Genomic DNA, 13,467 nt, shown 5'->3' on the forward strand with positions numbered 1-13,467 from the left:
CCTGCGGTGGACAATGAATGAGAGACGGTGGTCTCTCTGCAAAACGCCAGAAAGAATTGTTTTACGCGAACCCGTTCACCCGTCTCCCCTCATTGAAATACATCCGGTGTCACCCCTCACCACTTCCTGGATGCTGCGTGGGATTTTGTTTCCCCAGAGCACAGCGCGGTGCACCGACGCGGGCTTCCTCTTACGCGTTGTGGTCTCTCTTATTCAGAATCTTACTAATAACATAATTTTAATTAAAGACAATCAATAATACACAAAAGGAGTAACTTGCGTTATTTTTATTCATCTAAAATGTAAGATTATTTTGTGTATTATAGATTCTTGAAAACGATTTACTTTCCGCTATGTTTAAACGTCAATTGGGAATGCCGTGTGGGAAAATGACAGTATCCTCGGCTCACGTTCGAATATTCGAAATACTCGCGCCACGTTATGGCGGCATGCAACCAAGCCGCACACACACATGCGTATACACGTACATACACACACATCACGAGATTGAATGCCGCGTGGCAAACTCTCTCTCCAATTGGACTCTGGGATCATTTATCTACGCTTCGCTCGTTGTGAGTTGAGCCGAGGGTCGGTAAGCGCGCGCGAGGAACTGTTTCCCGTAGGTGTGTCCCCTCGCGTGCCGCGCGCGAGACGAGCACAACGGAGTAAATTGACAATTATCAATGAAAAGTCTCGATTCGTCCCGTTGATTTTATGTCATCGCACCCGGCACTGTAACATGCGCACGATCGTCACGAAGCGCTGCAGTTTCATCCACAGAATCGAATGTCGCGTCGAAAGATCGAAAGGGAATCTTTGCGCAAGATTTTATGAATTAAAATTTTCGAATTTTCTCCTCTAAATCTGTTTCCGTGATTCCGACTACTCCAAAAAAGCATTCGATATTTTTACTATTGGGAATATCAGATTTTTAAATGATCAAGTTACATTTTAGACCATAGTCGTCGCCAACATCGAATTATTAAATCGACCGAGACTGACTTTGCGACTGACAGTGAATACGTTAATAATAGAATCAGCAACGTTTAACAGATTAAATAAATATGACGTATCAAATTGATATGTGCCTTCTAATATACAAAGTATCGTTCAATAATTTAAATTTAGAATACGTACGATTACAATTATTCTAATAAATTATTATCTATGTTGACTGCATAGTAGGACACTTACAATTAGCTTTTAAAATCGAAATAAAGTATAGGATAAAATATCTGTCGTTCGAATAATTATAAATGATAGTATTTTTTCGATAAACTTTCCTTACATGGACATGAATAAGTACTTTCTTCACGCACTCCCTGCCCGTCGCGAAAAGGGATTTAACAAATTACGATAACATCTCTCGTTTCTTTACAGTATAGCTCAATGTAACCTTCAGACCGCGCGTGGCGAGTCTATCACGCCTGTATTAAACGTCGGCGATAATCCGAGTGGTATGCAAATAAGTTCACCGTGCGTAACGCGTTGCCGGCGTGCAAACATGAAAATCTACCGAATATGCGCAAGCGATAAGATTGCGCGTCGCGTTGTTTTGAAGACTGGACCTATTTATTTCTCGTTTCCCACCGTACCCCTCTCTCTGTTAGAAGGGGCACGCCGTCGTTCTCTTTTCGCCGCTGTGAGCACGAGTGCGTGAAGGACAATTAAAACGACGAATTAAGGCCACAATTAAATTAATTTGACACGTCCGACGACGTTCTCGATCCCGATCCTGTACGTGGCTTCATTAATCATATCATAAAGCGAAAAACGTGAATGAAAGTCTCGTAAGAGACAAATATACTACATCACCGAGACGCGTTAATCTCTATTGTAAAATGTTAAAATAATTAGTTCGAGAAATTCGTGAGATAATTTCATAGGAAAACAAATTTCCATTTTTTTTTTTTTTTTTTCGAAAGAAATTATGAGAGCCAGTTTTTCATCAGTGTTTTTAATAATATTGTCTCTCAAGTAATCCCATTAAGAATCTATGCAGACTCAGCGAGTGTACCTTCAAATTTCGTCCCTCCCCGAAGATTGAAACCTGGAATATTGGAGCACGACCACAGAGAGATCGACGATTGGCATTCCGCACGACCGTGTTGTCCCCATAGGTAGGGAAGGTGCGTCCTCCCCGATAACTGTACAATCTTTCCGTGCACGAGGCTGACCGTCACTCGCAAGTCAGGTCGAGGGGACTATACGTTGCGAACGGCGGTTATTTCGTTCCTCCGCTCGCCGCGTGATTAGCCTCACGGTGGGCGAAGGCGAAGAGGAAGAAGAGGGAGAATCGCCGAGCCGAGCTGCGGCGGAGAATGCCGACGAGCACCGATCTCACGGGAGGCTCGCTTGCCCGCAATGAAAGAAGCGTCCGTCAGTCGCTAGAGAGCGCTTTTCGTGTTAACAACGCGTCTCTGCGCAGCTCCGCGAGTCGCAGTATCATCGCACGTATCACCGTGCCCGACGTCACGTAACTGCGCAATCGTGCTCGCACCGTCCTTCCGAGCCCCCGGTGGGCCCACGCGCGTGCCTTGACAGTCGCGTTTGTTTGGCGGGAAATCGACGGCCGTCGTAACTCTTCGTGCTTATTTACGCGTTGTCAGAGGCGATACTCGGTGGTGGACTCCCCCACCGCGGGATCAGCATATTGCTGCGGGCCGTGTGCAATAGCGGCGTTTTTTTTTTCTATGGAATTTTCTCGCGCCGAGACCACGAACTGCGTTACCGCGTCTCGGCTGTGCGTGGCAGTGCCTCGTCGTGTGTGAGTGCGAGACGCGAAGAAACGACGAGTGAGAGAGACAGAGAAAGAGGAGACTCCAGAGACAGATTGGCTCGCGTCACGGACGATCGCCACGGTGGACCACGAAATTCGCGCGGGATACGTCGCAACACGCTCTCTCGGCCGTTCTCGCTCACGGATACTCACGCGCAAGTGCGGGCCGTGCGACGTTGCCGGATCTATACCCCCGTCCCGGAGGCTACGCCGAAGGAAGGAATCTTCTCTTGCGTGTCGCGAACTTGCGGAGAAGAGTGAATCGTGCGGATATCGATATTGCGTCGATCGGGAGAGGAGTTCCTGCACGGGTTGGCCTTGACAGGACAGCTCGGGTGCGGTGCAGCGGGATCGCGCGCGCGAGGCGGAGTTTGTTTTCGCCGCCGCTATCTCTGTCTGGCACATAGTAACCGTGTGGTGCCTCCCCCCCCCTGTGTTGCCAAGCGCGGCTGCTGTTCGCCGTGCACGCGTCGCCCTATGATCCACGCTTCCTCGGACGGAAATCGAGCCGAGCATCATCGTCGTCGTTGCCCGTCGGGGCAAGCGTCACCGTTGCGGCACATCGCGCGACCATCGCATCGACGAGCACGCGGATCTGAGAGCGCGAGGAAGCGGTGCTCTTTGGTCAACGCTCGGCAGCAGTGCGGCCATTCGAAATTCGGTGGGTCGCGCCACGGATCGCAGCGTTGCCACGTTCCTGTCCGCGTAGCCGCGATTATTTCAACGTCCCACGACTACGGCCGCTGGCGGCGGCAGCGGGGACGCGATTCCTGGAAGGAGTCATCATCATCCCTGCGTCACGGCCAATGCTAGAAGAGGCGATCTCTCTTATCTCGCGTAGCGCGTGTCACAACTTCTCGATAGTGTAGTGAAAGGGGCCACAGAGACGGTGAAGAAGCAACGGACGGAGAAAGAATAGGAAGAGACTGCGCCGCGTGTGCTCGACTTATCTTACACGACTTTTCGCGCTCAGAACTTTTGTGTTATTTGTCTCCACGTGTGGGAACGAGCGCGCGCGCGCGGGTGAGCGTTTGCCGTAGTGGAGCGCGGCGGCGATAGAGCGCGACGAGACGAAATATGAGCGCACGAGTGCTGAACCCGGCGATGATGACGGAAATAAGCAGGAACCTAAGCAGCGGCGGTGGCGGTGGTGCCGGTGGTGGACGCGCGGCGCCGAGCAGGGCCGCCCTCGCCCGCGTGCGGCGCGATCTCTTCGGACCGGTGGACCACGCGGCGGCTCGGGACCTCGCCGAGCGCGAATTGCAGGCTCAATCGCAGCTCGATGCCGATCGATGGGGCTTCAACTTCCAAGTGGGCGCACCACTTCAATCGAACTCGCGTTACGAGTGGGAACCGCTGACGGAGCACGACGTCGTGCCCGAGCCCTACGCCTTGCGCGGCATGCCCTACCTGAGGAAACACGCGCCCGGTACGCCGCGCAAATTGCGCTTCGACGACGCGTCGACCGCCGCGGCCGCTGTCGCCACGACAGCGCCAACCACGTCGCCAACATCGTCGACGGCAACGACGACGCCGTTGACAACGATAATGACCACGGTGACAACGATGCCGAGCACGAGGATCATCGAGCAGATGGAGACCGTCGTCACGCCGACGGCCGAGAGGACGCCGCCGCAGGAGCCCCGAGTGCCCGAGATTGGCGAGGTCACGATGCCCAATCAACTCCTGGAAACGGACACCAAGAGGAAGAGGTGCGCGATAGAGCCGACCACTCCCGTACTACCTTCTACCGCGAGGAAACAATCCAGTATCACCGGTAAGTCATTTATACACCCATTCTATGTAGCTAAACAAATCGATACGTAGAGGCTCACTGATTTCGGTACTCTCTAATGTTTTGCGACGAACATCGCACATGTTTTCATTCAACTTCCGACTTTATACAACAGCATATACACCACCACAATTCTACTTAGCGTTTTGATTTCAATGTGTGGAGTGCTCTTTAACGAAAAAAAGCTCTAGATATCGCACGAAATAACTGATAAAAAAAAACTCTAAAGGCTCGAGGCGTACGTTCGCCTTTGGATCTCCGATTATATAAATGCAAGCGGGCGATGTTTATTTTCGAAATTGTTTGGTCCCGCACATACGCTCGCGTATAAAATTAAACGCTGTCGTTATCAACGACGACGTTCGCTTGATCGGCGGCTACAGATTATCCCGATGAGATCACGCGTGTCGTGGTTTACGCCGAAACGCGACACGTTTCGTTCGATCGACGTATCTCCGTTTTTCACGCCTCTAATCTGCTCGTAACTCATCGCCTATATCTGTCGCATATCTTCCGAAGACAGAAGCTTCGGGCGTGATAAAATTTGTTTACACCTGCATTGTATTATGCATGAGGGACGTAAGGCAATCGAGAGGAAAATAATTGTTTTCGTGTTTTCGTCATTACCAGTTATTATTTGCCTTGATCACTGGTTCAATGATCTTGTTAGAATTACGTTCGAAGAAATTCATTTTCTTAATTCAGAAATATCCATGAATTACTCTAAAGATAGCTGGACGTAACTTTGAATTTCTAATCTTAAAACATGATTAACTGGGACAATGGAGATATGATTGTGTAAAAAGTTATTCTATGCTCATTTCTATCAATGTAAATTAAATGTAATCCCGGTATAACTACTATATTTACTCTTCATCGTTTTCTAATTCTCTACAGTCAGAAAAAAAGATAAAAGTTAAATCGAAATTAAAATAAATCTAAATTGGTAGAAATGGGCATCAGTTAATTAAATTATCTTATAGTCGGAAATTTCTACGAGACAGACTTTTTATCCCTATGGAAAGATGCGAATCGTTGCGTATTCGCTTCCGGCATGGAGTTATCATTTTACACACGAACATAGATACGATTGTACGAATTCCGTTTCCGTACCGAAAGATAGCTTCTCTAACTAGAATTTATTGTGATTAATTTGTTCGATGTATTCATGTAGGAAGTGCGTTGTGCCTAGGTCAATCCAATTCGTTCATTGGAAGGTCGTCGCAATTCGCGCATAATTACGTCAGCACCTGATAATAACGAGTTACGTTTGCATTTCGTTGCGCGTGTATTTCGAAATGTTATCAGCATTACTTTCTGTGGGAAACACTTTTGCGTACGCTGAGAATTTCAGTCGGCATTTATGATTAAAAAAAAAAAAAAAAAAAAAAAAGAAAGCGATTCTTGTCAGAAAATATTTTTTATTTATTTCACGATATTCCATATTCATGTAGTGTTTTATATCTCACAACATGTAGCATAGCAGTGAGCAGAACGACGCGAAGTATTTATTTGATCAGTTTTTTTTTTTTTAATTTTCTTTTCACTGCTTTATCGAATATTTACTCGTAAGTCTATATAACGTTCATCGTTTTGCATGTAGAGCGCACGATCATTTTTTCCTGCTTTAAGTGTCAATAAAATCAAATTCTGCTGACGAGACGCAACGTGTATTATCGGTACTATATTATCGCGTGCCGCGATAACGTTGAAAAGGGGCTTTGATAATATAAAAACTTTTTTATTCACGAATAAGCGAGATCGCTCTGTCCGTCTACACCGCGAGCGATGACACAATCAAAATAATATTGTATTATATGTTACGTCAACAATAAATGGCGCAAGTCCGATTTTGAGATAATGTGATGAACTTGTAAGAGTTACGGACGAAGGTGCCGTAAATTCATGTGGTATTATTGTGTTACCTTCATATCAATATCTAATTCTTCCTAGTGCTGTTTATTTCGAAATCTCTTCAAAATTTAATAGAAAACGTCTTAAAACCGTTAAAATTGGTTAGTGTCTAATTATAAAAATTGATAAATCTCTCTGTTACTTTCGAAGCAAATACCTCATTATTCGTTGAGAGAAGCATGACGAGGGATGCACTTGTAATAATATTTGCAAGGAAGTCTACTTGAAACGGAAGAAATGGTATCGCTAATCATAATTGCATACACGAGATCCACTCGTACACGTGTTATCATTCTCGCGCGCCAAGTTATCGTTTTTGCCGACGGTACTTTATATATTCACGCGTGAGCGATGTATCATTAACGATTTACAGTGCTAATTTCGAACTTAATCGTCGTTCTTTGGAAATTTGTTTGATAACGATTAATCGATTGTGAGCGAAGATGAGAAGAGATTGAGTCAATACGTTATTGAGTGACATGACGATTAAGAGATAAGCATTGACCCGCAACTTATGAAGAAAAGAAAAGGAAAAACGAGAAACTGTATGAATTATTTGTCTCAATTAACTTATCGCACATGAAAACCGCAATATTCAATATATCGAATCTTTTTCATTAATTACTTAAATTTCAATACATGTAAATTATGATAACTCGCAGTAAATAATTCATAACTATTTGTGAATTAAATAAAACCGGCACCAGCAGAGACTTAAGAACGATAGGTTAGTATGATGAAATTAAAAAATAATAAATCAATAAATCTTTAATCACAAGATTGAATTTGAACATAGAAAAATCATAAAATCAAAAGTAGCGTGTCAAGAAACATTGCCTCTCGTCATAAAAAAAACTCGTTTCTATTTTAAATCATTTACAATTGTTATGCATTTTTGAATATTTCAACGAAATTTCAATACATTTCTGTACATCGCGCGCGTGTGTTGCAACACAGCCATCTTGCCGAAGTTGTAAAACTTCACGCAGACTAGTTCAGCCTTTTTTCTTCCATTTATTATTCGGCCATGCACATCACCCACGCGACGCATCTATTTCTGGATGCGACCCGTCCATGTGTCGCGCACGCGTGTACACGCGTGTAAACACATTTCACGTTGCGCCAGCACGCGACGTCTTTGTTGATATTTTTACTGCACCGCGAAAAAGCTAAACTTGTGCGCCACTTCACTGCAAGTCAACGGCGAAACGTCGTCCGTTTTACCGTTACATTCACGACGTGCATCGGTGCTTTTTATTTTAACTCTATTAATTTTTTTAAATAGAAAATCAAATGTTAATTCCAAGCGTCATCGAAAATCCGATATTAATCCGAGATCAATGTTCAGTTAATCTAATCGTTTCTTGCGCACGGAAACTTCAATTATTTAAATAATCGGTTTTCTTAGTTTTCTTTCGCTATCTGAAAGGAAGTGCGCGACTTCCGGGACACCGGCGTTTACACACGTGTAGAATGGATGGGAAACCGATTGGGTTTCCTATCTGCGCCACTTAATTCGTTCGAGGAAGTAACGAGTTCGTAACGTATTTTGCTTTACGGATACAAGCCCATGGGGGCGCCGAACGATATTCCTAACGTACTTTATTAATGAGCCGCGCGGTCAGCTGTTGAAATCCATATGGGGTTGCTGGCCCCCGAATGCACCCCCATGTCTTTTCCTCTCTCGCGACCCCCGCTTTTCCCCTCTCCCTTTCGGACCCTTTGTATCCCCGAGTGACGCGTGTACGTCGAGTGTTTGCACGCGTGGGGAGAGGGGAGGGGAGGGGGAAACATCAGCTGTGCACGCAATCGCGTGCCCCTGTCTACGAGAACCCCAGGAGCGGCAGACGGGGTCGTTGCGAAAGGGTCGGCATTTAAAATCAGGATTAGCGCCCGCATATCTCGTCGCAGATATTTAAAGCATCGCGCAGAGAAATAATTGTGAAATCCCCTATCGGTCCACAGTTTCTTATTTGGCAATTTTCGAATCTTGAAACATTCGCAGTAATACTTTCTTAATTCGCTTACTTGGAAAAAAATGTGCAGATTTCTGAATTTTAAACAGAGAAGTCAGCAATGTTTGTAATATATTATGGTAAAATATCCATGAATTATTTCAAGTAATAACTCTTAAAATAATTTTAAAGTAAGGGGAATGTTAGAACAAAATGTGAAATGTAGATATTCGTGCAATTTTCATAATTTTTGTCGCGTGGCTCGGTAGACGACCCTACAAAAGCACGGAGGAGTCGACCAGAGAATTGAACAGATGCACTATTTTCACCGCGTGGAAACTTCGCCAAATGGTACTCTAAAGGGGTGCCTTTGTACCTTTGGGGTATATCACGCCTGCGTATCGATTTGTGAGTCACGATTAGTGAGCTTCTTTTCGACAGTCATACTTTTAATAAAAATTTGTTGTGACCTGTGAATTTTTACGTATAATTGAAATATAGAGTGAAAATAGAATTTTATATTTTAAATATTCAAAAATTTCGTGTTTACTATACTCTTTTCGAGAGCACTCGATCGTTTCTCAAACATTTTTAATCACACGAGATGTCACGAGCCTAATGCGGTGCTCGTTAACGCGGTAACGAAAATATTTGTCTGAAACTTGCAACTGCGCTCGAGCGTGCAATAAACACAAATATAAAATCCTGACCTCGCGCTCTTATCTCGCGATATAATTAGCGAGTACGGTGCGATATAATATTTCGAAGGTTATCGGAGAGGAAAGATTTCGCATGCATACAGTCGGGAGTAAGCCGGATTGTGCATAAGGTCAAGTGTGGCATTGCATGCGATTATAAGAAATCGAAGCCCGAAGATAAGCCGCGAATCGCTTACACTGTTCGCCAGATGCGTCCCGAGACGCTTTGACTCACTCCAGATGCAATGTATATTGAATATAAATAAATATTAAAGAGTTATATAATGATAAATAATATCAGTATTTTTTATATAAGGTCATCTCAATTACGAAATTATCATAAAATTTGTAAGATGTTTTGCTGTACGCTTTGGAGAAATGACAGACTTTATATACAAGTTAGAAGTTAAACGTTACTAAAAGGTTTTTCTAACGAGCTTTTCTTTAGATTCTACTCGACTGTCTCTCCGACGAGCCTGTTGTCACTTCGGCTGTGTAAAGACATGTTTTTTTCATTGTCTGTTCCAGACTACATGAAGAGTCGTAAACGCGGCCTGAACGGCACCACAAAGAGCATGATAGAGCCACCGGAGAAGATCACTCGCAACGCGGGTCAGATACGCAGCTAAAAGCCTTCAGCTTCCTTATTCGAACGTCGCCGTCTTTTTCCACTTCGTTCATGCCCACCGTGAGATAGTTACCGGAAGCGAGGAAACTGCTTCGCCGTGTGGAATTAACGAGGAAGAGAAGAGGGCAAGGATTCTTCTTGGGCAGGGGGAGGCGCGAAAGGTCCGCGTTGGCTGTGCCATTCATATGTAGTTTTATTCGCCATGAGCGCAGGCGAAACGAATGAATAAAAAGAAAAAAAAAAAAGAAAAAAGTTTACGAGAAACGGGAGGTAACGCCGTTCTCCATCACGTATATCTTCGTTTGTCAATAGCATTTTGAAATACCGCGAGAATTATGAGACCAGCGGCAATCAAGAAAAGACGTGAGGCGAGGGGAAAATAGAAGGATAAGAAATAGGCAAGAACGAAGGAATGCTTGGTGGGGAAAGAGAGAGAAAGCGAGAATATGACTCTCGTCGCTATTTTTTTATAATATGTGTCACATCATTTTCTGTATTAGAATGTAGAGTAAGTAATACTAAGGAAGAATATAAAAAAAAATTAGATTGTAGATAGAGTAATATTTTGATTTGTGTCCAAATTAATTAATGTAATATATTCATTGTTTGTTTCTGAAACGTTCGTAGAAAAATGTTTAAACGATGTCGTTACACAAACATGTTATGGAAAAAAGAGAGAGGGAAAGAAGCTAAGAAATACATGCAAGTTTATATAGGCTATTCTCACATAGGGATTAGAATTGATTAGATTCTAAGAGATAGAACACAGAGTATATCGCGCGTTCATTGGATCTAATTGAAGGGAATGCTTGAGCTGGTCCATGGAATTTTCGGTACTTGTGATTGCGGCGTTCTAAGCCCGGTGATGAAATTCTTTTATTATAGCTGTAAAGATACTAAAATTCTATTGGAAAATAGTCATGTGGCAAATATCGCGCTAATTTCGATGCCGCGTCCTTGAAATATGTGCGATATCGAAGCTACTTCAAATTTCCAAATTTAAATAAAGTTTCACGGGGCCTTTGTTTGAAATTCTCAAACGAGTCGGGCGTGGTCTTGCGAGAACATAAAACGGAAAAGTGCAAGAATGGTTGCGATTCCGTGGCCAGAATGCGACCAGCTTTAAGGAAGAAGAGAAATATATATATGATTTAGCTGTAGTTTGTTACCCAAGTTTAAGCATTGATCTCCTGTACGATTTTAAGAAAGTACAGCCGATGCCAAATCACCCCGTGATTTTTTCTTCTCTACCTATTAAATACAGAAAAGATTTTCGTCATCTCCTTTCTCCCTATTTCCCTTCTTTATCCCATATCGCATTTGTTTCCGGCAGATGCGAGAGACATAATCGTCATAAAGTCACAGTTTTTACGACAAAAAAAAAGTTTAATTTCCTCTTTCATATCATTCTCATTTCTTTTACGTTGCGAATTAAAATATAAACCTTTTTTTAATATTTTTATGTGACTTTCGGTTAAGTTGGATTCCTCGGTTTCGCCGCGATATTCTCTTGAGAATTTATTTATATTTAAACAACGCTTTTCAGCCGTGCTATAATTTTCCGCATTTGATTTAGACACATATAACAGTTTATATAAAAATTACGATTTTGAACATCTGTTTGATGAAACGTAAAGCTAGTAGAAAGTTTTTTTTAGAGATTTGACTTAACCTAATCTTAAAAAAAAAACACCCGATGATTCCAGTGTAATGTCTCCGTCAAGAATTTTAAATTAATTACAATGGTATTAATCTTTCGTTAGATAATATACGTATATTAAAAAGGAGTTTCTTTTAAAAAAAGAAATTATATTAAACTCAACCTTCAATTATCTAACAAGAGGTTAATAGCTAGTTACTCTTCATTTTTGTAATTATACAAAGAGAAGCATTTTTTTGACAGACATCATCGAGACCAACAATAAGCATTTCACAGTGTAGAAGGAGTCCAGTGCAAATAGTGAGGCGAGCGTTTATTTCGTTCGTCGACAACGAATTTATAAAGCGTAAAATATTAGCGTATTACCTAATTGTATATTAATTGAGAGTTTTATAATGGTAGCTGTTTATCATACACGACTTTTTGTTCGTTAACGCCCCATTAACGTGATCCTCATCAAATATCCTATCGCATCTTGCTCCTCCTGATACTTTTTTCCTGCCTGCCATTTCCTTTTTGAGATTATAGCCCAAAAATACGACTGGTGGTTACAAGCTATTTTTTCAATGTCCGCCCGTAACATCGAGCATGTGGGAAAGAAGCGTCGAAAAAGTGCAACGATAAATCAAATTTAAACGTACGCAATTGATCGCAATGCTCATTTTTTTCTTTCGTGCGGAACAGAAAATCCAGAGTTTCACAAAATTCACGAAATAGCAGTTGGATCGGTTGAAAAAATAACTATCATTGATTATTATGCTCGTGGCAGATGCGGCACCTCGCGATCTCGGCATTAGTGCAACATGTTAAAGGAAAAGCAAGTGAATTTATTCCAACAATGTCACTATGGCGTATGACATCTCTTCGACAATCTTTCACTCGAAAAAGTGGCAATATCGTGATAATATTTTTGAGTTGTAGTAAAAATAATTATTTTTTGTCTTTAATGACGAAAAATAATTATTTTTTGTCTTTAATGACGAAAAATAATTTTTTTTAATGACGAAATTGCAAAATTAAATAAAAATAATCAAAAGTTCTTCATACATCACGATGTCATCGTTAGATAAAAAAAAACAGAACTTAGGAATCTCGTAAGATCTGATGAGAAAACCGTGACGCGCGGTGCCTGTCGTGGAGAAAACTCAACAAAAAAAATAGCAAAGAGAGAAAAATCTATTGTTTATGTAACCCTGTGATGTATTAGTATGATCTCAGTAAACATAACTTAGCGTACTTTCATCTATAATAATTAGATTATTATAGATAATAATTATGTATGTATATGCGACAATGTGACAGACATTTGAAAATTGTCACGTAGAGCATAAAAATTAGAAATCACGGATAAGGTCGACGATTCCCGACATTTGTGTATATGTGTGTGAATGTGCGTGCGCGTGTGATACATGCATGAGAGAGAGAGAGTGTACATAGTGCATTCTGCAGAATAAAAGATGAAAGAGAAAAACATAATACAAAAGAGGCCACCTAGTGAATCACGCCTCATTTTCAGTCGATACTCCGTGATATAAAATTTATATATGTGTAACGACAATATTATATGATGTATAATTATACATAAAAAAGCTGTAACTATATAAGAGAGTATAAAAAACTAACTAACTAACTAACATAAGTGAATTGTGACCCCAATTGTTTATTAAAAAAAGATCTATCTATATGAAAAACTTTTATCATTTTCTCTTTTCATTTTTATCACATCCTTATTCGAATATCATTTGAAAATTAATATCATTTTTTTATTTCATGCAAAACGCTATAAATCAATCTTTCGAATGCAGTTTAAAAATATTTTAAACTCAAGTGTCAAATCTCATGATATTACACATTTTTTATCACAAATGTCGTGGTTGAACATATAAATGTTTTCGCTAAATTTGTTTCACTTTATCATAGTATTTTAAGAGTAGAAGATAAATAATGTTTTTCGATCTTTACAACGAAAAAATCTAGATAATAAAAATGACGTGATGTATGTACCTTCTCTTGATTTTACTACAAAAGTTTACTG

At 41.7% G+C, this 13,467-nt stretch overlaps 2 protein-coding genes across 2 annotated transcripts in view; one reads left to right on the forward strand and one right to left on the reverse strand.

Annotated features, from left to right (window-relative positions):
- LOC105456097 (ras GTPase-activating protein 1) overlaps window positions 1-2,105 on the reverse strand; it is a 54,205-nt gene extending 52,100 nt beyond the window's left edge. The window contains exon 1 of the mRNA XM_011699934.1: window positions 2,021-2,105. The gene's annotated coding sequence lies outside the window, so the exon portion shown is untranslated. The remainder of the gene's footprint in view (window positions 1-2,020) is intronic.
- Window positions 2,106-2,308: 203 nt separating this feature from the next.
- Window positions 2,309-13,123, forward strand: LOC105455477 (cyclin-dependent kinase inhibitor 1C). The gene is made up of 2 exons (XM_011698873.1): window positions 2,309-4,559; window positions 9,673-13,123. The coding sequence occupies exons 1-2, from the start codon at window positions 3,860-3,862 to the stop codon at window positions 9,771-9,773; spliced, it is 801 nt and encodes a 266-aa protein (XP_011697175.1). The 5' UTR covers window positions 2,309-3,859; the 3' UTR covers window positions 9,774-13,123.
- The last annotated feature ends 344 nt before the right edge of the window (window positions 13,124-13,467 follow it).

The sequence above is a fragment of the Wasmannia auropunctata genome, unplaced genomic scaffold (assembly GCF_000956235.1).
Source record: "Wasmannia auropunctata unplaced genomic scaffold, wasmannia.A_1.0 LD336116.1, whole genome shotgun sequence".
Taxonomy (NCBI): Eukaryota; Metazoa; Arthropoda; class Insecta; order Hymenoptera; family Formicidae; genus Wasmannia; species Wasmannia auropunctata.

What these genes read in the sequence shown, in the direction of transcription:
- LOC105455477 (XM_011698873.1), top strand. Translation starts at nt 3,860, where the DNA reads ATGAGCGCACGAGTGCTGAACCCGGCGATGATGACGGAAATAAGCAGG. An exon ending in GAAACAATCCAGTATCACCG is followed by an intron (nt 4,560 to 9,672) that starts GTAAGTCATTTA and finishes TGTCTGTTCCAG; the next exon opens with ACTACATGAAGAGTCGTAAA.